Raw genomic sequence first — 23,924 nt, 5'->3', positions numbered from 1 at the left:
TCCCTTGTATTAGACAAGGGTTTTTACTCCAAAATAAAGTAAAAAGTGGGGTGGGTGTGTCATCTTATACATGGGTAGTGCAGAGGGGGGACAGGTGATTGGTTGCATCTGCGGCAAGATCTAGCGATTGGGTGGGTGAACGGTGTCTCCTGCAAGGGCTGCTTTGTATTGGCTGCTGCTTTGTCAATCGGGAGGGTTATTTGTGGATGTGTCGAAGGCTGATTTGGATTGGCTGCCGCTTCGGCAATTTGGCTTGTGTCGCTTGTGATTGTTAGCATTTGCCAGTTGGGTGAGTGATATTCGGTTCGGCATCCTCCCCCCTGCCCCCCCAAAATTGCTCAACAACTGTGGGCAATCCTGCGCAAAAAAAGCTCAACAACTCTCCCTCCATTTTCTTAAATTTGAGCCCCAAAATAGGGAGCGTCCTATATATGGGGGCGTCTTATAGACGGAAAAGTACTGTATATTCTGCCCTTACTCCCAGAAGATCCCAGGGCAGCAAACAAGTGACAAAACAGTAAAAAATTATTTAAAACAATTCCAATTTTGTGCAACCTTCTTGGTGTGTGTTCTACTATTTTAAGACTGTCATTTATTGAAGTCCCTTCTGATCTGCTAACCCTGGCATAATACCCCCACACCAGATTTTTTGTTGTTGCTGTGCAACTCTCACTGTGTCCTTTTGCACTTTTTCCATTATCATCCGTACAATAAGACAGTCACCTCAATTGCTGTTATAACAAGTAGTTAAGCAGAACAGGGATTTGTTTTTGTTTTTAGTCATTACTTTCAGTGACACCCATTGCTATATCTGTGGGGTGGTGGGTTACTTAAAAGAAAATTATAGTAGATTGTTATGTATTCGATAGCCTGCAGTGACTTCTGTAATTTTTTTGAGGTGTGAGGGAAACTATTAAAACGCACGTATTAGCCTCTCTATTCATTATGTCACTCATTGTCCTTGGAAAGACTGAGGACTTCTTGAAAGTGGAGTTTTATCATTAAGATTATATTAAAGTGGCCTGGAGCAAGGGAAGAGCATAGCATTAAAAGAGATACTCAGCTTGGAGCACAAAGAACCTTCATTCAATAGACTTGGGGCAGTGTGGAGCATTAATAGACTGATAAACAGAAATGGCTTTTCCTCTTTAAGGCCAGGAATATGTACTTTGAACTTGCAAAGATTTCTGGAAATGCCAGTGCTCTCATAGTTCAATGCATTCCTCAGATGTGAGGTTTAATTTTTTATGAGTTTTGAAAAAGAAAGAAAGGAAAGGTTTGGATCATGTGATGCATTGGACTTAAAAGAGCCAGGCGTTTATCCTGCAAGGGTGTGGAGGGTTATGTCTCCTCTGGGCAGTGACATACTGGATTGAGTTGCTAGAACTACTGTAAGCTTGCTGGTTGTCAATATGATGAAAATAATTAATCTAACTGCTTTTGCTTAGCAGCTAACCTGGGTATCTTCTGCTGCGCCTGGTTCTTCCTTTCTGAAATTTAGGCAGTAGAAAGACCCATAGTTCTGGATGGAAGAGGAGTGAAGAGTATTGAGCTAGGCAGCAGACCACCCAGTTGTCATAATGTGGAGTGTAATTGGATGACAGTCAATGGGAACAGGCAGAAAGGACTTAATGATAAATATTTTATCATTTTAAATCAGAACCAGTTAAGGCAGTGAAGGTCCTGTGTGAGTGTCTGGAGGCGGTTGGAGGATGGATGGTGACTAACGGATTGAGGTTGAATCCTGACAAGACAGAAGTACTGTTCTTGGGGGACAGGGGGCGGGCTGGTGTCGAGGACTCCCTGGTCCTGAATGGGGTAACTGTGCCCCTGAAGGACCAGGTGTGCAGCCTGGGAGTCATTTTGGACTCACAGCTGTCCTTGGAGGCACAAGTTAATTCTGTGTCCAGGGCAGCTGTCTACCAGCTCCATCTGGTATGCAGGCTGAGACCCTACCTGCCCACAGACTGTCTTGCCAGAGTGGTGCATGCTCTCGTTATCTCCCACTTGGACTACTGCAATGTGTTTCACATGGGGCTACCTTTGAAGGTGACTTGGAAACTACAATTAATCCAGAATGCGGCAGATAGACTGGTGACTGGGAGTGGCTGCCGAGACCATATAACACTGGTCCTGAAATATCTTCATTGGCTTCCAGTATGCTTCTGAGCACAATTCAAAATGTTGGTGCTGACATTTAAAGCCCTAAATGGCCTCGGTCCTGTATACCTGAAGGAGCGCCTCCACCCCCATCATTCAGCCCGGACACTGAGGTCCAGCACCGAGGGCCTTCTGGCAGTTCCCTCGCTGCGACAAGTGAGATTACAGGGAACCAGACAGAGGCCCTTCTCTGTAGTGGCACCTGCCCTATGGAAAGCCCTCCCAGCAGATGTCAAGGCAATAAGCAACTATTTTACTTTTAAAAGACAACTGAAGGCGGCCCTGTTTAGGGATGTTTTTAATGTTTGATGCTGTATTGTTTTTAATATTCGGTTGAAAGCCTCCCAGAGTGGCTGGGGAAACCCAGCCAGATGGGTGGGGTATAAATAAATTATTATTAAGAAGAAGAAGAGTTTGGATTTGATATCCCGCCTTTCACTCCCTTTAAGGAGTCTCAAAGCGGCTAACATTCTCCTTTCCCTTCCTCCCCCACAACAAACACTCTGTGAGGTGAGTGGATCTGAGAGACTTCAGAGAAGTGTGACTGGCCCAAGGTCACCCAGCAGCTGCATGTGGAGGAGCGGAGACGCGAACCCGGTTCCCCAGATTACGAGACTACCGCTCTTAACCACTACACCACACTGGCTCTTCTTCTTCTTCTTCTTCTTCTTCTTCTTCTTCTTCTTCTTATTATTATTATTATTATTATTATTTAATACTTTCATGGAGCAATGACAAGTGTTGTCAAAACGATTGAAAAAGCACCCAAATGTAATTGCATTTGATTGAATCTAATGAACTTTGTCAATTTTTCTAAACTGAAATGCAGAAAGGAAAATACATATGAAAACATTGTAACATTATCATTTTTGGAAACTCTGTTTCTACACTAAGCTGGGGAACAGAATTTATTATTTATGATGAGGGTCACTAACCTCATGCCCACAAAAGCTTTCATTGGCACACTGCCAGGGACCCCAGACTTTGAGCTTTCTTTCTTTCTTTTAAGTAAGTCTCCAGCCCACTTATAAAGAAAGTTATGAAGCAAAATGTGCAGGTACCCTTCTAAGCCATTTTTGTCAAATGAACCATCCTGGCTTCTGTCACCTGTCAGTTTGCAAATGAATGAAGTCAAAGCTGTGATTGATAAGTGAGTTGTTTGAACACTGGTCTTAAACCGAGGTACCACTGTATGTATATGTATGGCTAGTTGTGATAATTCAGCGACTTCCGCTGCCGTTGCTCCGGCTCCTGGCTGGGGCAATGGGGCCTGTTGCACCGCCTCCCACAAGAATTACTCCTGTTTTCTAGCTGTAATCTACAACAGCACACCAAGAACAGACAACATAACAACCAAGACTTTACAATACCTGGAAAATGACTATTTTTCAATCATTTTTTGTTAACCGAAAATGAAAAAGTTTTCCATATTTGAGCCATTTTGTGTTTTTCTGCTCTTTTGGAGGCACCAGTCATTTTGTTTCTGGTGCCTTGGCACTGTCACAAAATTCCAAATGTTCCCTGGACCACAAATGGTTCAGGGCTACTGTTTTACAGAGAGATGGAGATCTGAATGGTGGTTTTGCCACTCTAGGCTAACCTTTCCCTTCCTGGAGGACTATAACTCCCAGTATCCCTGACTATTGGTCATGCTGACAGGGGTTGATAGAAATTGTAGTCAAAACCATCCTAGGTTGGAGAATGCTGCTGTTGACCAGGAGCAGCTAACCACCTTCTTCTTCTTCTTCTTCTTCTTTGATTGAATTTATATACTGCCCTGTACCTAGACGTCTCAGGGCAGTTCACAGAGTAAAATCATGATATAAAACCACATTGAGGGCCACATTGACAATCAGTTCCTCCTACAAGGGCTGCATGCCAGCTGTGCGTGTGACTGATTATGCAAACACAAGTGCATAGACACTAGCCAAGCAAAGACTCACTCACAATCCAAGCACATTTGCCACTCATATAGCACACACAAACATACCCATACAGCACACACTCAGAAAACATACAGCACACATAGTCACCAGGCATGCAGTGTTGCAGAACCCTCACACTGAAACATGCATATAATCACACACAAACACACATGCAGAGGTGCACATACACACGCTCAGCATTTGAAGCCCTCTATATTTCTGTGCTGGGATGGGGTGGGTCAACATGGGTCTTTTACTTTGTACATATCTTTTTGCGCAGAGTAAAAGGCAGAGTTTCCATTCACCTCTTCTGTAGCACTGGGGGGAAATCCTGCTGCTTATTTTTTAATAGCAGATAGCAGACTTTTATCTCTGGTCTTAGTACTGGGGTGCTTAGTGCTAAGATAGGAGGTAAGAGATCTCTCTGGCTACTTTTTAAAGAGGACCTCTAAAGAGCAGCCAGAGGGATCTTTTATCTCCCTAAGGGCTTATCTCTGATCTTAGCATTGTGGTGGTTAATGCTGAAATGATAGATAAAAGATCACTTTGACTGTTCTGATCTTCCTGATCGGGAGATAATGCACTCTGTCTGCTCTTCAGAGATTCTTCTCTAAAGAGCAGTGACTTTTGTTTCATGAGCAGGCCATAAGACAAAGCTTTGTGGGCTGAATGGCCACTTTCCATCTTTTCATTGGCTGGGTCTTTACTGCAGAACACGGGTTAGCCACCTTTGCTCTTAAACCAGTTAAGGTTAAGATGGGTGTTGTTCTTTTAACAATTTATGCCAATTATTTTAACTCCCACATAATTGAAACAGCATAAGTAAAATAAAATGGCACTGGCTCAACTGCTGTGGCTCCAGTGTGGATCATGGCCTGCCAATTCTATGTCCTCTCATTCTGCCAACTAGAATGAAAATTAATTGGAAGTCCAATTTTGTTTTCAGCTCTATGCATTTTTTCTCAGTTGTATCATCTAACAGCTAGTTTATCCAAGAATGACCATGCATAAAATTGGGTCTTTTCATCTGTGTTTTGATATCTTAGCAGTTGGAAGGGGGAGAAAAACCATCTCTTCCCCCCTTTGAGAGTCTTTTTTCTTTCTTTCTTTTTGAAATTCTGGTATTCATAATAGTTTCTTAAAAGAAGATGTACATGCTACTCTATGGCAAAGGTTTCATTTTCTGTGTAACTAATTAATTAAAACAGAAAAGGGGGCAGGGGCATAGTGATGTTCCGGTTATTAAATTAGCCATTTTCTGCAGTAGATTTATAGTCTTTGTGATTAACTTTCCCACCTGGGTATGTCAATGGAAATAATCTATTTTACACTCTATTAAATTGGTATATGAATAGCTTCAAATTGAACTGGAACTTTCATATACATCTTTGATTCATTGAAAGATTTAAGATGTAAATATGGATCAGATGGTGGATGGAGGAGGATTTGATTGACATTCCTGGTCAGTACATGCTTAGTTTCCTATGATAACAAAAAAACAGGCCTGGAAAGAGAAAAATTATTCAGTCATATTAGAGTTGTGTTTCGGTTTGTCAGAGATACATTCATACATACATAGTTTAGACAGAAATATCTTGTTGTAAAGAAACATATGGTTATTTATATTTATTTATTTAAAAATATTCTGCTTTTCACCATCTAAAACAATCAAAATATACAACATAAAAATTAAAACATAAATTAAATATTATAAGTTTTAAATATCAAGATTTTAAACAATATTATGAGAAAATTTTCAGGTAACACACATTATTTTGCCCAGCATGCTTGGGCACTGATAGAAAGTGTGATGTTTTAATTTTCATTCATAAATGCTATGGTTCTGAGATCTCAGGTATAGAAGGTACTCCTCACACAACAATTTGGAGTGTCTTGTGGGCATGGCTATGTTAGAAGGGAAAATACTGGAGCCACATAACAATATATTCTATTAATGGGTCTCCAAAGCCCTTTTGTACACACCCAAATAAAAGTAGGATGCAAAGGTTTAATAATAACATTATGTGAATGTGCAATGCAACAATATGCTTATGAACAACTGGTTTGCCTGGTTGCTGGTGGCAAGTGAGAGTGGTTAGAGAATGAAGTTTAGAAGGGAGTTGTAAGTGGTCAGTCCCATTTTAAAGTGCTTTTATCCCCTGCCAATTGTAGTAAACTACCAAGTGTCAGGTTGATAGAAGTTCAGTGTTGGTAATTTTGTCTTTCCTAGTGCTAGACTATTAGAGAAGGCACGGAAGCAACTGCAAGACGAGTTGCTGAAGACCCAGAGCCAGCTACTGGAGGAGAAGAAAAAACGTGAGCAGCATGAATCTATGGCCAGGTGCTTGCAAAAACGAGTGCAGCTGCTTATAAAGGTATGTCACCTGTATGGATCTTGTTTTTGCTCTCCAGAAAAGGATGAGGTTGCTACTCCTTTCTTTTATTTAGTTTTATTTAGCTGTGCGCTTATGAAAATGTGAGAAACTCTCCTACGTTTAATGATAAATCATTATTCCAAGGCAGATCACTGAAGTATAAAATAACAATAAAGCTATAAAATCAAAGTGTATTTAAATACATTGACTTCTATAAAGATAGGTGTGTTGTAAGGTTAGCAATGCCATCCCATGCACCTGTATCCATAAGTAGTCAGTCAGTCAGTCAGTCAGTTTTACTGCACATAGCCAAAGGCTGCCGCAGTGTACACAGGGTCATTCAACAATTAAAAGAAAATATGCTGGATTAATCCAAAAAACTTAAAACATTTATATTATCAAGACATTACCTACTCTAAACAGAGCTATAAAAGTACCTTAATATACAGGTTAAGACATTAAACAATAAAATTTATAGGCTAAAATCACCACATGGCCCCTAATATATATTAAAAAAGGTTAATCAATACAATGTGCAATTATATTCGGAGTTTGGTGATAAAGATAGGTTTACCACACCTATCACCCAATCACCCATTTCCACCACCCTTCTGAGTAATACCCCTCCCCACCCTCTCACTATATATAAGGGTCTGGTGACTTCTGTTTCAGTGTATCTGAAGATGTGTGCATGCACACGAAAGCTCATACAAATAACAAACTTAGTTGGTCTCTAAGGTGCTACTGGAAGGATTTTTCTTATTTTATATGAAATACAGGCATCTTCACCGCTTACACACATTCTACTAGCATGCAACCGCTGTATGATGCTGCAGAATAAATTAATAATTAGAATCGTATTAGGAAATGGCGGGAGAGAGCTGAAGAGTTATTGTGGCTCACAAGGAGACCCTCCCCAGAGCCCGAAGAGGATGTCTGTGAGGGTAGAAGCCGCCTCAAAGAGACCTGAGATACAGCGGGGCCTTGTTTAGGCTGCTCAGCCTCCCCAACTAACAGCTGACATGTGGAGTAGTGCAGCAGCAGCAGCTGCCACTTTCCTGCACGTCCTCCAGACTCCAGCCAACCCCAGAGTTCCAACTCTAGATATTTGAGTCTGGATTGGAGAGAGCATGGGAGAGAGTTCTGCAGAGCAGGCAAAAATAGGCATTTATAGGCTTTTTAGAGGGTGTTCCCCACTTTATGCAATTTTACTTAAGCGCATGGGCCCCCAAAATGTAACCCCTGCAATAAGTGGGGGGATGCCTGTATATCCTAATGTAGCCTGGTAAGGTTCTCAGACCATTGCCTAATAGACGGTGGGTATTTATCCTTCCAGGCATGAAGTATAAATTTCTAAGTCACCATAAATGATTGCAAAATCCACTTTTGTTGTCCAGCCATTAAACCCCAAGCCACAGGAATATTGTTTAAAAGTACATGAACATCTGAGAATATCAAGAATTTTGCTAATACAAATCAAAAGGAATGTATCACTCGACACTCCATTATCATAAGCCTCAAAGAAACATTCTCACACGAATTATTAATTTTTGCTTAATCAATGTCAAATTTCAATCTAGGGAAATATTTTATGTGGATTCTAAAGCAATTTTCCATTGTTTAGGCTGTATAATATCTTCTAATTCCCTATTCTACACCTCTCTAAGTTCCTGAAATTCTACCTTACTAAATTATATTAAACATTTATACTCAGCAGTTATAGATTTAGTTTTCTGTAAGGATCTGATAATTTCCTTCAGTAGTTGAAGGAGGTGTCAAGACACTCAAAGTTGATGGGCTATTAAAGGCACAAATAGGTGTTGTAACTGTAGACACTGCCATTCTTCTCTCATTGGTGATATTTGAACACCAAATTTTACATGATGATTCCTGATATCAAGGAGCAGGTTTTTCTTTATGTTTGGATGTGATTGGATGTCATTTTAAATCATTATGACAGACTGAACCTGCCAGGGGACTGCCATCGGAAAGGGGGAGGGAGGCATGGGAATACAGAGAGCCTCCCACACTTCTGAGGAGCAGCTCCTCCTCCAACGGTGCCGAAAGCCACACCTCCAGTGGAGCAGAAGGGAAAGGGGAAAGCTGGGCGAGGGGAGGGCTCACAGATGCGACTGAGAGCCCAAGCCCCTCACCTAGCCCAGCCGGCCAGGAAACAGTCACACCGTTTCCATCGCCTAGTTTACGCAGAGGGGTGAAACATAAGGAGGGGAGGCAGAGATTTGGGGTGTCTAAGTTCTTATGCTAAGGGGGGGGGGACCGGAAGGGGCCACTCCCGGAATCTGCAAGTGACTGAGACAGACATGAACTTTCTGATTCTGCACTGTAAATAGTTTGCACAAATAAAAACCTGCTAAAGACAGGTTGGAGTCCTGCCTGGTTACTCGTGAGCAACCAACACACCGCCTGACAGAACCTTTTAAAACTGCACTGATTTTAACAACTGACATCAAAATTGCACTGATTTTTTGTTTGTTTGTTTCTTAGAATTTGTGTGTAGAGCCAAATATGAGGTTCTAGCATTATACTGTATAAATGAAATGGGCATTTATTTTCCAATTAGTTAAAGGAAAACACACTTTAGTCGCTGTGATTCCAGAAGATACTAAATGACACACAGGGGAGAAAAGTAGTCAAACAATGCAGAGACTACAGATGTTGATATGCCAGTGACCTCAAGATACCAGCAGTCTTTGTAATCTATACCTCTGATTTTTTCATCTCTGTCTTTCTAAAAGCACGCACCTGGCATCTTGTTCAGATATTGGTTTTATCTTCTTTGCAATATAGGAGGATTCAAATGACAAGCTGACATGGGGGGTTGATTTAAATCTGATTGCATGAAGACTCTCTGGAGAGTTGTTTGTGTACTGGCTCACCACACAGAAGTTAACAGTTTTTATCATAGAGTTGCAAACCATCCATCTGTGACATAGATGTAGACAGACTGTAACATCAGTGTTGTGAACTACTATACATATCTTGAATTCTATGCAGCCCACATTAAAGTATCCACTCCATCAGTGGTCATTTTATTCCACCTTTTCAACTGATACATATAATGAAATATGGGATAAGTACATAAACACTGTTTTCTTGGCACAGCTTGCTATAACCCTAGGACAAAGGTTTTCATTTTAATTAAAATAAAATGATCATATAGTTTGATATTAAATTGAGCAAATATATCACCTGTTAAAAATAATAACTTTACACTGAAAGCTTTATAACCCAGACTGATATTTAATGATCTAATTAGTAGCTTCTCTGGTAGACTGTGTTGCTGTGAGTATCACTGAAAATGGAAAAGGTGAGGGAAAAATAAGAAACTTGAATGTCCTTGGCCAGGCATAGGCAAACTCAGCCCTCCAGATGTTTTGGGACTACAACTCCCATCATCCCTAGCTAACAGGACCAGTGGTCAGGGATGATGGGAGTTGGAGTCCCAAAACATCTGGAGGGCCGAGTTTGCCTGTGCCTGTCCTTGGCTCCTTCAGAATAATAGAGTGAATCTTGTAAACACAGAAATGCATACTTGGAAGAAACTGTCTTATTCATGGATAGTGATGCATTTCTAAGCCATCAAGCTTTCATTGAGGATAAGGCTATTAATGGCTACTAGTCAGAGAAGCTATATACTACTTTTGGAACCAGCATTGCTTTAGATACACTGTACAAAAGGTGTATAGATGCATGTTAGAATACACCAAGTAGTCAAGCATCCAGTTCCCCAAAGTGGTCAGCCAAAGCATGCCTAATTATCTTCTCACTTCTCCCTGTGGCAGAATATTCCATTTGATAATTATGCATTGTGTGCAGAAGCATTTCATTTTATCTGTCTGAACCTACTGCCAATCACTTTTCTTCATGAATAGAATGAAATTTAATTAATTTTAACTTTTACCACCACTTTTAACAACAAGGAGACTTAAAGCAATTTAAAAACACAATATACAGCAATATCACCATATTAAAATGCAACTAATAGAGCTAAAAGAAATTGGAACCAGCAACAGAAGAATAAGTAAGATAAGCTGAACAACTGATGAAACAGGAATGCCTTCGTTGCATGCCTGAAGGCAAATAGCTAGGGAGCCAACCGGGCTTACCAAGGAAAGGAGATCCATAACCTTGGTGCCGCTGCCAGGAGATTTGATCCTTAGGCATTGGAGGGTGGAAGAAAATGTAGCTGCAAAGATACTCTCACTTGATTTCTTTCCCATATTTCAAAGACTCTTCATTGTGGATTGTTTTAAATTAGCTTTATAGTTGTGGTCATTGCTAAGACTATGACATTTAATATGGGGAAAGACCATAGCTTAGTGGTGAGTAGGCTGAAAGCAAAGAGTGAGGTTACCACAACTTCCATCATAGAGCTTCAGTATGCTGATGACAATGTAGTGTGTGCACACTCAGAGGATGACCTCCAGACCATCCTGAATCAAGTTTGAGTGATTTTGCTTGTGGCAGGGGGAAGGTTTTCACATGCAAATCTTGGCTGTCACAGTTGCACATTTACTGAACATTAAGGTTATCAGTCATTTATATGTGCACTGCAAATCAGGAGGCAGCCTGTAGGGAGGAAATTGTTTTAATTAAGACTAGGTTGAGCACCTTGAGGTATTTGATCCCTGGCTGTTTCAAAGTGCCAGTGCTGATAGAGAAGGAACTAACAAATAGAGAATTAGTCTATTATCCAAAGTCCCACCTAGACACAGTCAGTTACAGTTAAGGAGGAATATTTTTCTCTCTGTGGTTCATGTTCTAAAGGAATACTTTTTTTACATTAAAAAACAGGAAATCCATTTAACTTCAAGAAGTAGTGCATACACACTTTTTTCTTTCTGTCCAAGTTTACTGAGCTTGTTTTATAACCTAACAACACCAAATGGAGAGCATTCAGGGTTTCTGCTGGCCACTTTTCTGCCATTTGCCATTTAAATAGTTCTAGCTCACTATGAATCATGCTCTCAGAGCAGGGCTAACTCCTGGTTTGAGAACCCAGGCAGGGTGCTATCCTGTGGGCACTATTTTATATTGATGGACTCCTGAAGCTTACTTGGCAGTAATGGTGACAGCTGTTCTCCAAGGGTGGATAGGAGCTTCTATTTTAATTTCCCACAATGCTCTGAAGTACCAAACATTGTGTCAATCCTGGCTATTTTGGGAAATTAAAGAGAGACTCACAGACTTAGTTACCTGATGTGGATGGCATATTGGACCCCTGGCTGCTGCCCCAGCATACCATGTGCTGAAACCAGACCTGTCTGTATTAGTGGCAGTCATCTTGCTCTTATACAACCAGCTTTTTGGCAAACAAATAAGCTTTCAGTTGTTGCTGAATTTAGGTCAGGTAATAATAAGAATTCTGGAGCAATTAACAGTGCATCAAGTTCTGTTAAGCCAAGCTGGTTAACACTTTTGGACTTGTGTTTTTGATAAACATGACATTTTGCCTGATATTGTAGTTACTGGCTGTAATTGTATGCCATGCTAAACTATAGTTTAGTGAGAAATGCATGAACTGAATTGAGCTGCAATGAGCTTTAAGCACCCACACTCCTTTTTGCTTCTGATTTTCATTATCCACAACTTGCTGTATTGTCTGGACCCAAAACTATTGTTAATATTATGGTTCATTTAAACAAGCCAACTTCAGCTGGCACAAGTCTCTGTTAAGCAGAAGTGGAAGTTTCCAAAGTCCTCCTCCTTAGCCGATAACGTGGCCAGTGTTTGTTGTAAAGCTGATACCCAATTCTGGTAGATACTCTTTCAAAAACTGAGATGTTAGTCTGTTGCTTGTAAGTATTCTATTTCAATGATAAATTTTTATAACCAGACAAGAAAGTAAATTCCTTTTAGCTGTGCTGAACCAAAAACATTGTTTGTAATCTGGCCCAGCAATAAGCATGACAAAATATATTTTCCACTTTCTTGAAAATCAGGACAACAAATACACTGGTCAACCAACTGTAGCAGCTTATTTATGCTGAGTATCTGGAAGGCATCTTCTCAACTGCCAATGCTAATTGTATGAATAACCCTTCCAGAGCCTAGAGCTGAAAACATTATCAGAAAATGGTGTTGCAGTATTGAAACTGCTCCTTAAACATGGTTTCTTAAACACTGAGGAGAAGAAAAAATACAAAAATATACTGGATATTAGAGTTGTGTTTTTCTCCCCAGGTAGATTGCATAGCAGATTCTTGTTTTGAAATGTGGGGTGGGGAGAACCTTGTCACGGGAGCGGCCTTGAATAAGTTCAGTGAATTAGAGTTTTACATTTAAAGATGAAATGTGTTTCTCAAACTGACACTCCTAGACCTGCACCATTTCCATGGACTGATAAGGAATCCCCAGAGGTTAGATTAGGTAGCAGCCTTGTAGATTTTTGACCACCTTGCCTTGTATTGGCAGAACAGCTCAAGGTGGAAGCATTTTTTCTGGTTTCCGTGCCTTGTGCAGAGCTTGTGTCGAACATGGCCAATGCTATGCACACCACTATCTTGTGTCACTTGTGTCTTTCCATCTAAGAGAATTATGGACATTGCATACAATTAAGTCTTTCTGCATAATATGTTGCACTCCCCAACCCAAATGTAACAGCTGCAAGGCTCATTCTTAATGGCCTTTTTTGCAATCTCCATTCTTGCCAGTACCTTTTCTATTAAAGCTGTGATGAGAATTACTCAGCACTCCAAATGTAATATTGCTGTCATTTTATATTGTGGCAGGATAACTTATGCTGATTGATGGTGTGTTTCATCATTATATTCATCACGAGACATTACTTGCCTGCTTGACATTTAGAAACCTCATGTTTGGAATGTGCAGTTTTATTTTGAGACCTTTATTAAACAACTCAAGTCTAAGAGTTTAATTGTTACTGATAGCTAAGAGTATAATTACCTTGGTGAAATATCATGACTATATTAAGCAAATGGAGATTGGCTTTCCAGACTTAGGTGAACACAAAACCATTTTTCTTGTTTGATATTAGCTGTTTTGAGAGAGAGTCTAATATCATTCTCAAGTGCAGTTTGCAGCATGTCTTTAAGGAAAATGAGCAATGAGATTTAAAAGGGCTGTGTTCCAGGAAGAAGTTGTTGCAATTTGAATTTAATACTTGGGAAGTTTACAAGGCTAAATGTAATTAGGACTGTTCTTCAAAGGGAAGCAAAATATTATAAATAGAGGCATGGTTCCAGACCTCTGTATTTCAGGATAGTGGATATGGAAACATGTCCCCCTTCCCTGCTTTTTATTACTTGCATAAATGGCTGGTGTCCTGGCTCATTCCGTGAGCAACAGAAGCAATGCCACTCTTGGCCCTGTTAAGCCCATGCTAAAGTCTTAAGGGTTGCACATAAATGGCTGTGCTACTGAACTGCAGGTAAATGAATGATATTGAACTCTATTTTCCAATTTTAGTGGGGAGTGCTTAGGTTGGTTGGTGCTTAGCAGGAGTGATCCTGCACTGTATTGGTCATAGTCCATGTGTTTGTAAACCACATTTCCTACAAATAAATTTGTGCTTTGCAGACTCTTGTTTGGGTGCCTGATAAAATAGTGACTAGATTGTTCAAATTGCTGTTTAGCTTTGTTTCCTCTGGGTTGGTTTTAAAGCCTGCTTGTAAAGATGAATTTAGAAATGAGGCAGCAGAGTTGAGGAAAATAGGAAAGCAAGGATGGCCCCTTCCACTCCCAGTTTGGGCACCTGTACTAAAAATCCTTGGAAAAGTCATTCTAAAGTCTCAGCTGAAAGAGAAAAGCAAAACTGTGAAAGTTTTAAAAGGCTTTTTAAAATTAAGGTTGAGCAGGGATCAGAGCAAGTGAAGCCACGTGGCTCGCAGAAATCAAACACTCTGAGTCAGGGCAGCAGAGCCTCCAAGGAGAGATGTATCTCTGTGTGCACATGCCCTGAATCTGCATGCTGGACCCAGGAGGCTCTTGCAAAAGGCGTTACAGTGGCAGTGAATGACCTTTTGGGTTCTTTGCTTTTTAAAGGCAAAGTGTCTCCTTTTCGTTTTCCTCCAGCTTTCACGTTATCTGTTAACATCAATTTATGGCTAAGGTGTTTTAATACCCGAGTGATAGGAGCCATTTATGTAGCATTAAATAAAAATAAATACTGTGGTCCACCCTGCAGGGCTTCTTCAGGGCCTTAAGAGTAGTTCTTCATCCAGAATGGCTAATGGATTCTGCTTTCTCCTGAGCAAAGGGACATTAATATCTTGCTCACTGCTAGAAGGTTAGTTTATGAAAATTAGAAATACATGAACAAGAGAGAGATTTATTTGACCTTCATTATCTACATCTCTCCTGGGAAGCACAATCTTCTGAGGTTCCAGAAGCTAGAATATTTTATATCCAGTAAAGAGAAACCAGATTATTCCAACGTTATGGCTCAGAATTTCAACATACCAGAGTCAGGTAATTCAGAGTAAAGCACTTTATGCATCTGTTCTACTCTATGGCTTGTCACAGTAGAACACTCATACTTCATACTGTCACAGCGGTGTGTGTCTGTGTCTGTGTGTGTGTAAAAGAAGATACTTCTCCAGTGAAATTATTGGTGGTAGAGGAGGAAGAGTCATAGCTGAGGAAAATGGAAGCGAATAAGACACAAAGTGACAGGGGATGCTGGTATTCATACTAGTGGGTGGAAGGTATTCAGACAGACCTGATATGAGTTACTGGGTAATTTCTGGCTTTGTGGCCTAAATTAAAATTCCTCCACTAGTTGGCTTTGAGTTAGCTCAGAAGTAGTTTCTGCAGACATATGTAAGGGTGAAGATGAGGATATCTCATAAGTTACTTCCCTCCTCCCACTCCTTAAGAAGAAGAGGTTGCAATTCCTTGGGCTGTTTGGAATGACATAGTTCAGTTTCTGGCTGTGAGAGAGAATAGAGTTCCTTGCTTGGGGCTGCTAAGGGAATTAGACCTGAATTTTGCATCTGAGGACTTGGAGGCAAATATATATATATATAAAATCCATATATGGAGCGGGATCAACTATGCAGAATGGCTTCATTCAAAACCTTTGTCATATGTACCAACAATGGAGAACTGAGGGTGCCGCCAGATTTTTTTGGGCTTACATCTCAAACAGCTCCAGTTGCTGTGGTTGATGGAAGTTGTGGGCTAGCAACATCTGGATGGCCACAATGGCCACTGATTCCCCATCCCTGACATATATACTTCTCTCATTTTGGACTCCACTTGCTATTACAATGGTACCTCAGGTTAGAAGCACCTCGGGTTACAAACACCTCAGGTTACAAACACCAAGTTACAGACTCTGCTAACCCGGAAGTAGTACCTTGGGTTAAGAACTTTGCCCCAGGATGAGAACAGAAATTGCACGCCAGCGGAACAGTGGCAGCATTAGCTAAAGTGGTTCCTCAGGTTAAGAATGGCTTCAGGTTAAGAACAGACCTCTGGAATGAATTAAGTTTGTAACCAGAGGTACCACTGTATTGATTTCTGTGCATTTGAAAGGCACAGCACTTTAAATTGCACAGAAGCTGTGTGTTCCTTTAAAGGAGGAACACATAAAGGACAATCAAATAAGTTATTTATTCAAGAACCCATAGCCTTCATACAAGCTTTTGGAGGGTTTGCACAAATAGTGCAGGAGTGGAAATCTTTTGACTCAAGAAGTCTCTCTCCCTGCCCTCTTAAAATTGCTCTTCACATGATTTACCTGTTCTTGGGTTTCTGTGTCTTAATTTTGAGTGGTGTTGTAGCTTGCAAATGAAATGTTTTTTAAAATAAAGTACTGCTTTATGATTTGGCATGGGAGAAGCATTTCCCTTCATTTATTTGGCAAATGCTGGATGCCAAAATTCTGCAGAACACTTTCCAGCCTGTCAGTAAAATCTGGCTGACCACCAGGTACTAGCACTACAGTCCCAGGAGCGGCACAGTTCTGTGAATAATTTCTTGTGTATTTTCTTTCCATGTTAGCAGTTGGGGGCATTTATGTTAAATTTGGATTATAATGGATTTAAGTGAGGGAAGCACCCATATGCTTGCCTTGTCACCACATTCACATTTCCCCACAAGAATGAGTGGTGGCCTCATGGCAAAAATGCAGCACTTGATATGCTATTGCAAGTGGGGGCAGAAGGCACTTTTCACCTCTGGGGACCCCTATAATATAGATAATGTCATAAAGATGGGAATTTTGCCAGTTGTACATAGAATAGAATAATCATCCGGAAATTCCTGCATATGAAAAATGAAAAGTTGAACTAGCCCCATATTGCTTTCCCAGAGTCAAGTGGTATTATGGTCATTCTACATATTCTTGGATACAGACTATGGGTTCAGAACATCAGTATGCTTTTTATAGCCACCCAGAGTGGCTGGGGCAACTGTCAGATAGACAGCATATAAAAAAATTATCATCACTATCATCATCAGGCTGGCAGGAGAGGCCAGACCAAACCTATACTTGTTTCTACTGCAGCAGAACATCACCACTTATTAGAGCAGAGAGAGGTGGGCCAAATCCAGCACACTTGGTTTTCCAGCAGGCATCTTTTTCTATAAGATGATCCTTATATTTACTATAGTTCTGTATTGATTTTTTGTAATTAACTTAGGCACTGGTGGTTTCTTAGCTCCCTCGAGCGTGCTAGTGGAAAGGCAGAACATAAATGTTTTTTGTTTTCAAATGGGTGTACTGTACCTGGTAACTCCTCTGGCTCTTCTTTTTTTACTTCAAAATGTATCTCTAGGTAGGTGTTCATATATTTCCTTCCATACCATTATACACACACACACACACACACAGAGAGAGAGAGAGAGAGAGAGAGAGAGAGAGAGAATGCGTGCAAAGAGGGAACAGAAAAAGCCCCATCATTTTTGTTATTTTGAAATGCCATTTGCAAAGTTATTAGGCTGACCTTGTTGAAAATATTATTGCATTATTCTTCTGTGAGAGCAACTTGTAACTCAGTGGCAAGGGAAGGGAAAGCAATTTCAGGATTACAACAAAATCAAAACAAAATACCTTTTTTATGCTGCTCCTCTAGAAAGATGCTTATTAAGATAGCGTCTGTGGAAGCTTGGTATGATGAACAGATGCCTGTGACCTGCCTAAGGCGTAGTTTAGAACAAATTTGGATGGGTGGTAGGGGCAAATTGTGACCTTTTTTGTGTTAAGTGAACATGAAAGCGAGTATTGGCATTGCTAACATACCCCTCCCCTTGCCTGCAAGCTGCTGAGTTTGTATGGGAGCATTTCATTGCTGTTTGGAAATGTTATATTCTGATTTCCTCTAAATCAGGGGAAGGGTGACCTATGGCCATCTGCAGGACTGGCTTTGGATAAATAGCACACTTGGTGAGGAGTGCCTTTGGTGCTCCCTCACCCCTGCTCAACATTGCAGGACCACTCAGAGGGTTTATGGGGTCTGGTCTGATCCAGGTGTGATGTTGGGGCCTGCTGCTACCTCCTACAAAGACCCATACATGTTTGTACAAAGCTGAGGGCCACATGCAAAACTTACTGTTCCCACAGGCTCCATGTGAGAATTCTTGCTTGCAGCTCACCCTTGCCCTGGAATCAAGCAGAACTATGGATGTGCTTCGTCCCCCCCCCCTTACATAGTGATAAGGGAATAGGAAAAGGGTTATGCCTATTCTGAATACCTCCTTCAAATTCCCAAACCTTTCTGACAGAGCTTCTTTCTGCTTCTGTGTGTTCATGTCTTCTGCTTCGCAAGAAGCGTCAGCTGGAATATAAGGACTAGATTCATATGTTGAGTGCAGTAGTCAAGAATAAATATTCAAATAGGAGTTCTACATACTTGTTAATGCTGCTCATGTTTGAATTGAAGAGCAATTCAAGCAGCTTGAATCTCACAAAAACACATGTACAGTAGATTCTTTCACAGCCTTAAAAATTTGCCAGAAGAGATGCTTTCTGTCCACTCTATAGAACTACACAGAGGCCTCACCAATGGCAGCCACTCCAACCTCAATAGTGCAGATTTTTGTTTTGAGCTGGGCCATCTCCATCACATTCACCACGAGATGCCCTGCAGTACATTGATAATAAACATAATGTCTGATGTCATCTCACATGTCTGGGTAGCTACGACTTCTACGGACACTTCCATTTGCAGTTGCCAGTTGTGAGCATAGCTGCTCAAAATTGAGGCCCAATGCACTTGCAGTCTCCCAAAGCAGGTGAGAGGCCCACATCACTTGCTGTCCTGTCCATGGAGATTGGCTCTCAGCCACTGTGCTACAGCTTGCACTAGCTAAACCTGAAAAAGTCACATTAACTATCATAGCTTTTATTTTTAATGTTTTGTAGCAGTTCCTATCTTTCAGTAAGCATTCTTTATTTTAGAATATCCATTATTTTTATCTTTAAAAACAATAAAGAGAAGTTATGAATAAAAAAGTATCCAGCTGAGCTTTTACAGCTTATGGCTTTATTTTATTTTCATTTATATGGTGCTTACAGCATTTATAGCATTTGAAGTGCTAAGTACTCAGTAACCTTGTCTCATAGTAAAGCTATGTCCCACTGGGTTTTACCTAGTGCAGATGCACTAAAAGGTTACAGACACTTGCTCTCTGCCACCCTAGCTCACTGCAGACAGTGCATTAAAAACAGAGCCTCAGCTCAGCTCACACCCCAGGTTATCCTCTCACTGGCCCATCCTTACAGCTGCCCTTGTCTGTCCAGATGTTTCTGGGCTCCAACTCCCACCATCCTCAGGCAGCTTGGCCAGTTGTCAGGAGGGTGGAAGTTGGGAGGCCAGAGGTTCCTTATCCTAGTTTGAAGCAGAAGCATTGTTTTAAGAAACAAACAACTTTCAAGAAATCATTTGTACCTTCTTGGAGAACAACAGATATATAGCCAGCAATTGTGACTTGCCTTGTTTCAGTAGTTGTGTATGCAGTGTTACCTTTAAAGAGAGTCTTTGCTGCAAGGAGATGTTCCTGCCTCTATACATATTTTGATACATATGAGGTCAGGAAAGCAATCCTAAAAGGCTATTTATCTGCAAGATACATAGAAGATAACAAGGTTCAGCCACTCTGCACAGCTCTGCCCCCCCCCATTCATGGAGTAGCCATGAATGCTTTTCATGATCCTTGACCAGGCTCAAGGTCAGGGCTTGTGTGGATGCAAGATAAAAGCAGAGACCAATAGAGAGAACGTGAAGAGGTGTATATCCAAAGACGGATATGAGGAGAAGAAGTGTGATCCAAGTCAGTAATTGAGAACATACAAAATTGCTCCATATTAATTATGTGCCATTCTGACTGACCGTGACTCTTCAGGGGCAGGCAGGGTTCTTTTCTAGACCAGCTTTCTGATAGCTTTTTGATTTGCTATATCAGGGATTGAACCTGGGACCCTTTGCATTCAAAGCAAGTGCTCTACCAAATAAGCAGGGCATTTGTGGTGGAAAGCACTATATACAAATCTTAAAATAAATCAGCTGTAGGCCCTCCCTTATGCCCATGGCCAACCCAAGGCATTTTGCTGCCTGAGGCAAAGGACAAGATGGCACCCCCACCATTCCGTGGAGAGTAGCTGAACGGACTAGTTGTTATTTCATTCCTGGCAATGGGATAGTGTCCTCCACACTCCTGAAGGCAACAGACTAGTTACAGACATGGAAGCCAGACCAGGAGGGCACTTAGACCATTTGGCAAAAAGGAACATGTATACATGTCTGTCAATAAGCACTTATATCCCAGTGCCTAATTCATTCCTTCATCATATGTTCTAGGAGCCATTGTTCTTTCCCTTTGCTTTGTGCTTAGCAAGTTAGCTTTTCAAACTCTTCTGGAGTTCCTTACAACTGTATCTAGGATATGATAAAAATAATACACAGGGGGGCTGGTAAAATAGTTCTTTATACCTGATTAAAATATTTTATTGATCAGTCAGCTAGTGCTACCTTTAGCATTTAAAGACTTGTAACAGCCTGCATTTTAATAGCTCCTGTATAGATTAAAGCAATCCTTCTATTGTGGATGCAGAGCCAGAAGTTCAGAAGCCTAACTGAAGCTTTGGTTTTTGTCTTCTAAGGAACTGGTATCTAAGTGGAGAGAAGTATTGCTGCCAATGATAAACAGGATCCAGAATGATGCCTGGCTTCAATAAATTCTAGATGAAGCAGTTTAATCTCACTGATGTCAGTAACCTCAATCTTTCCTGATTTACTGCAACTCACATAGATTCCTACCCCTTGAAAATTTGGTTGAGTTGCTTTGCTCCCTCACATGACTGTATGTTCCCCTGTGTGAAGCTCACCCTGTGCTCCTTGAGCCTTTAAGGTCTTGGGGGGCCAGGTGACTTGGTGGATGTTCTGAGAAGGGGATAACCTGTTAGTGCTGTTAATGTGGGCCTTGTTCAGCACTTTGTGCAGTTTGACTTTGCAGGTGCAGCAACAACCAGTTGGGCATAGGGTCAGGGTTAGCTTTTGGTGCAATACCACTGGTTGTACCATTGTATTGCTTCCTTGCCAATAGCCTAAGAATGCTGCTGCTGCTGCTGCTATTAATAATATTGTATCAAACTAAGTTATGCACATGGGTCGTGGGTGGCGCTGTGGGTTAAACCACAGAGCCTAGGACTTGCTGATCAGAAGGCTGGCAGTTCGAATCCCTGCGACTGGGTGAGCTCCCGTTGCTCGGTCCCTGCTCCTGCCAACCCAGCAGTTCGAAAGCACGTCAAAGTGCAAGTAGATAAATAGGTACTGCTCCAGCGGGAAGGTAAACGGCGTTTCCGTGCACTGCTCTGGTTCACCACAAGCGAATTAGTCATGCTGGCCACATGACCTGGAAGCTGTATGCTGGCTCCCTCGGCCAATAAAGCAAGATGAGAGCCGCAACCCCAGAGTCGGCCACAACTGAACCTAATGGTCAGGGGTCCCTTTACCTTTACCTTTACCTAAGTTATGCACATAATAGACCAACTGGAATTAGTTGGATCTTGGTTAGTCCTGCCCATTAATTCCAGTAGGTCTACTCTGAATAAAACTTATTTGTATACAACCCACTATCATCAACATCCTTTTGTGATCCTTACATAATATCTGCCAGCAAGGATCGTTTACAGTTGGTCATTACACCCATAACTGCAGATGTGGGTAGGCGGGGCTGAGAGATGGGAGGGTGTGTGGGGAGAGAGAGAGGGTGTGTGTTTATCTTAAAGCTGTATAGCAGTTAAATCCAAGAGGTATGTAGGCTTTGTATAAATTGCTTACAGATATAAAATCTCATGTATGCTTCATTATGGTGTAAATCCATTCTCATTCTGTGAGCTTTTCAAACCAATTTTCCTAATGATCCAGTAAAACATAGTGGTCTGTGATGGAAATGGCTTATGGCCTTCAGCTTTTATTTAAATGGTTGTAATTGGGTGATTGTTGCTTTCCAATTATTTTGATATAGCTGCTGTATTTAACGTTCAATTGCATCTTTTGTTGGCCTCTCAGCTAACCTAAATCTTGGGTTCCTTTAGAGCTGTCAAATTAAAAGGTTTATCTGTTGCCATAGCTTAATTTCTCAAAGAGGTCTGTTACTTTTCTCTTTTGATATCCCTGTAATAAGCTTTTATTGGTTTCGGTTCAGGCTGTGCTCTGTGATGGAGCGTCCCAAGGAGATGACAGCTTGTTAATTTTCTGCTTCTTTCTTTCCTTTTTTAAAAGACAGCAAAACCTGAAGAGTTCTGTTAACATTAAGAGAAGGTTTAGATTGTAGAGTTGGAAGGGCCATCAAGGGTAATCTAGTCCAACCCCCTGTAATGCAGGAATCTCAACTAAAGCAGCCATGACAGATAGCCATCCAACCTCTGCTTAAAACCCTCCAAGGAAAGAGAGTCCACAACCTCCCGAGGGATCCTGTTCCACTGTCAAATAGGACTTACTGTCAGGAAGTTCTTCCTAATGTTTAGTTAGAATCACATTTCTTGTAACTTGAAGTCATAGGTTCGGGTCCTTGCTTCTGGAGCAGAAGAAAGCAAGTCTCCTCCATCTTCCATTTGACAGCCTTCAGATATTGGAAGATGGCTTTCATATCTCCTCTGTCTCCTTTTTAGGCTAAACATACCCAGCTCCCTCAACCGTTCCTTATAAGGCTTGGTTTCCAGACCCTTGATCATCTTGGTCACCCTCCTGTGCTCATGTTCCAGCTTGACGACATCTTCCCTAAATTGTGGTACCCAGAACTGGGCACAGTACTCCAGGTGTTATCTGAAGAAGGCAGAATACGGTTGCTCTATTACTTCCCTTAATCGGGACACTGTACTTTGGTTGGTGCAACCTAGAAGAGTATTAGCTTTTTTTGCTGCTGCATCACACTGTTGATTCACTTTAAGCTTGTGGTCCACCAAGACCCCCTCAATCCTTTTCACATATACTGCTAGGAAGCCAGTTGTTCCCCATCTTAAATTTGTGTGCCTGGTTCTTCCTGCCTAAGTGCAGAACCGCACATTTGTCCCTATTGAAATTCATTATTTTTAGTTTTGGCCCAGTTCTCCAATCTGCTAAACTCATCTTGAATCCCAGTTCTGTCTTCTGTGGCATTAGCTACCCCTCTCAGTTTGGTGTCATCTACAATTTTCCCCACCTGGTAGATTTTATATACTTGGATCGTCCTCCTTGATATTTGTTAGGTGGGAAGTGCTATGGAATGACTAATAAGTGCACAGAATCTGATATTTATACCTGACCTTAAGTATTTTAGTTCTATTTGCTGTCAAAGCATGTTTCTAGCTCTTCATATTAGGGGTGTTGGTGAAGATTCAGAAATCAATACTTGGCCTTCTAAAAATTCTAGTAGTCAGGGGCTTAGATGTTGTTGGCTTGCTCAACATCCTGTATAGTACTCTTATCTCTCCATCTACCCTTGCGTTTGCCATTTTCTATCTGCTCTTGCTGCCCAGCTCTGAGCTGTCTGCATTTCTTTTGTCACCTAAGAGTTGGAGGAACGGGACAACTCTTGTTCACTCCTGTTCTTCATAGATTGCTGGGCAAGCACAAGCAAGGCAGTGTTTTCTGACCAACCCTCAAGGGACAAAGCCAGCACTGTATGTTTCTATGCAAGTACAATCTGGGGCTATGGGTAACTGGAAGAGCTCACTGATGATTGCACTAAAGCACAAAAGGTATTGTCTTAAAAGAATGTTTGCTTTCCACACTGGAAATTACTTGTCTGTGTGATGGTGGGGTCGAGGAGCAAAGGAAAAGTGGCTGGCAAGGACAGAGCTGTTCTTGCACATTTCACCTGCTTGTTTCCCAGCCAGGCTCAGAATAATGATACGCTTGATCAGGCCAGATGGCAGTCAAGGACAGCATTTAATAGAAGAGAGATGTCTAAATATTGTATCCAAGGTTGGGTTGTTCATTCTTTTTCCTCATTTTGTCCTGGCACAGACGATACTGAGGGACCTCCTAAGAAGATC

General features: G+C 41.2%; 1 protein-coding gene across 4 annotated transcripts in view; it reads left to right on the top strand.

Annotated features, from left to right (window-relative positions):
• MAD1L1 (mitotic arrest deficient 1 like 1) overlaps nt 1-23,924 on the top strand; it is a 439,244-nt gene that overhangs the window by 112,796 nt on the left and 302,524 nt on the right. For all 4 annotated transcript variants that reach the window (XM_053365680.1, XM_053365678.1, XM_053365679.1 and 1 more), the window contains one exon: nt 6,316-6,460. In XM_053365680.1, coding sequence (XP_053221655.1) covers nt 6,316-6,460 — 145 coding nt within the window. The remainder of the gene's footprint in view (nt 1-6,315; nt 6,461-23,924) is intronic.

This window comes from Podarcis raffonei, chromosome 14, assembly GCF_027172205.1.
Source record: "Podarcis raffonei isolate rPodRaf1 chromosome 14, rPodRaf1.pri, whole genome shotgun sequence".
Lineage (NCBI taxonomy): Eukaryota > Metazoa > Chordata > Lepidosauria > Squamata > Lacertidae > Podarcis > Podarcis raffonei.
The sequence above is the reverse complement of the archived record's forward strand: the minus strand, read 5'-3'. Positions and strand labels throughout refer to the sequence as shown.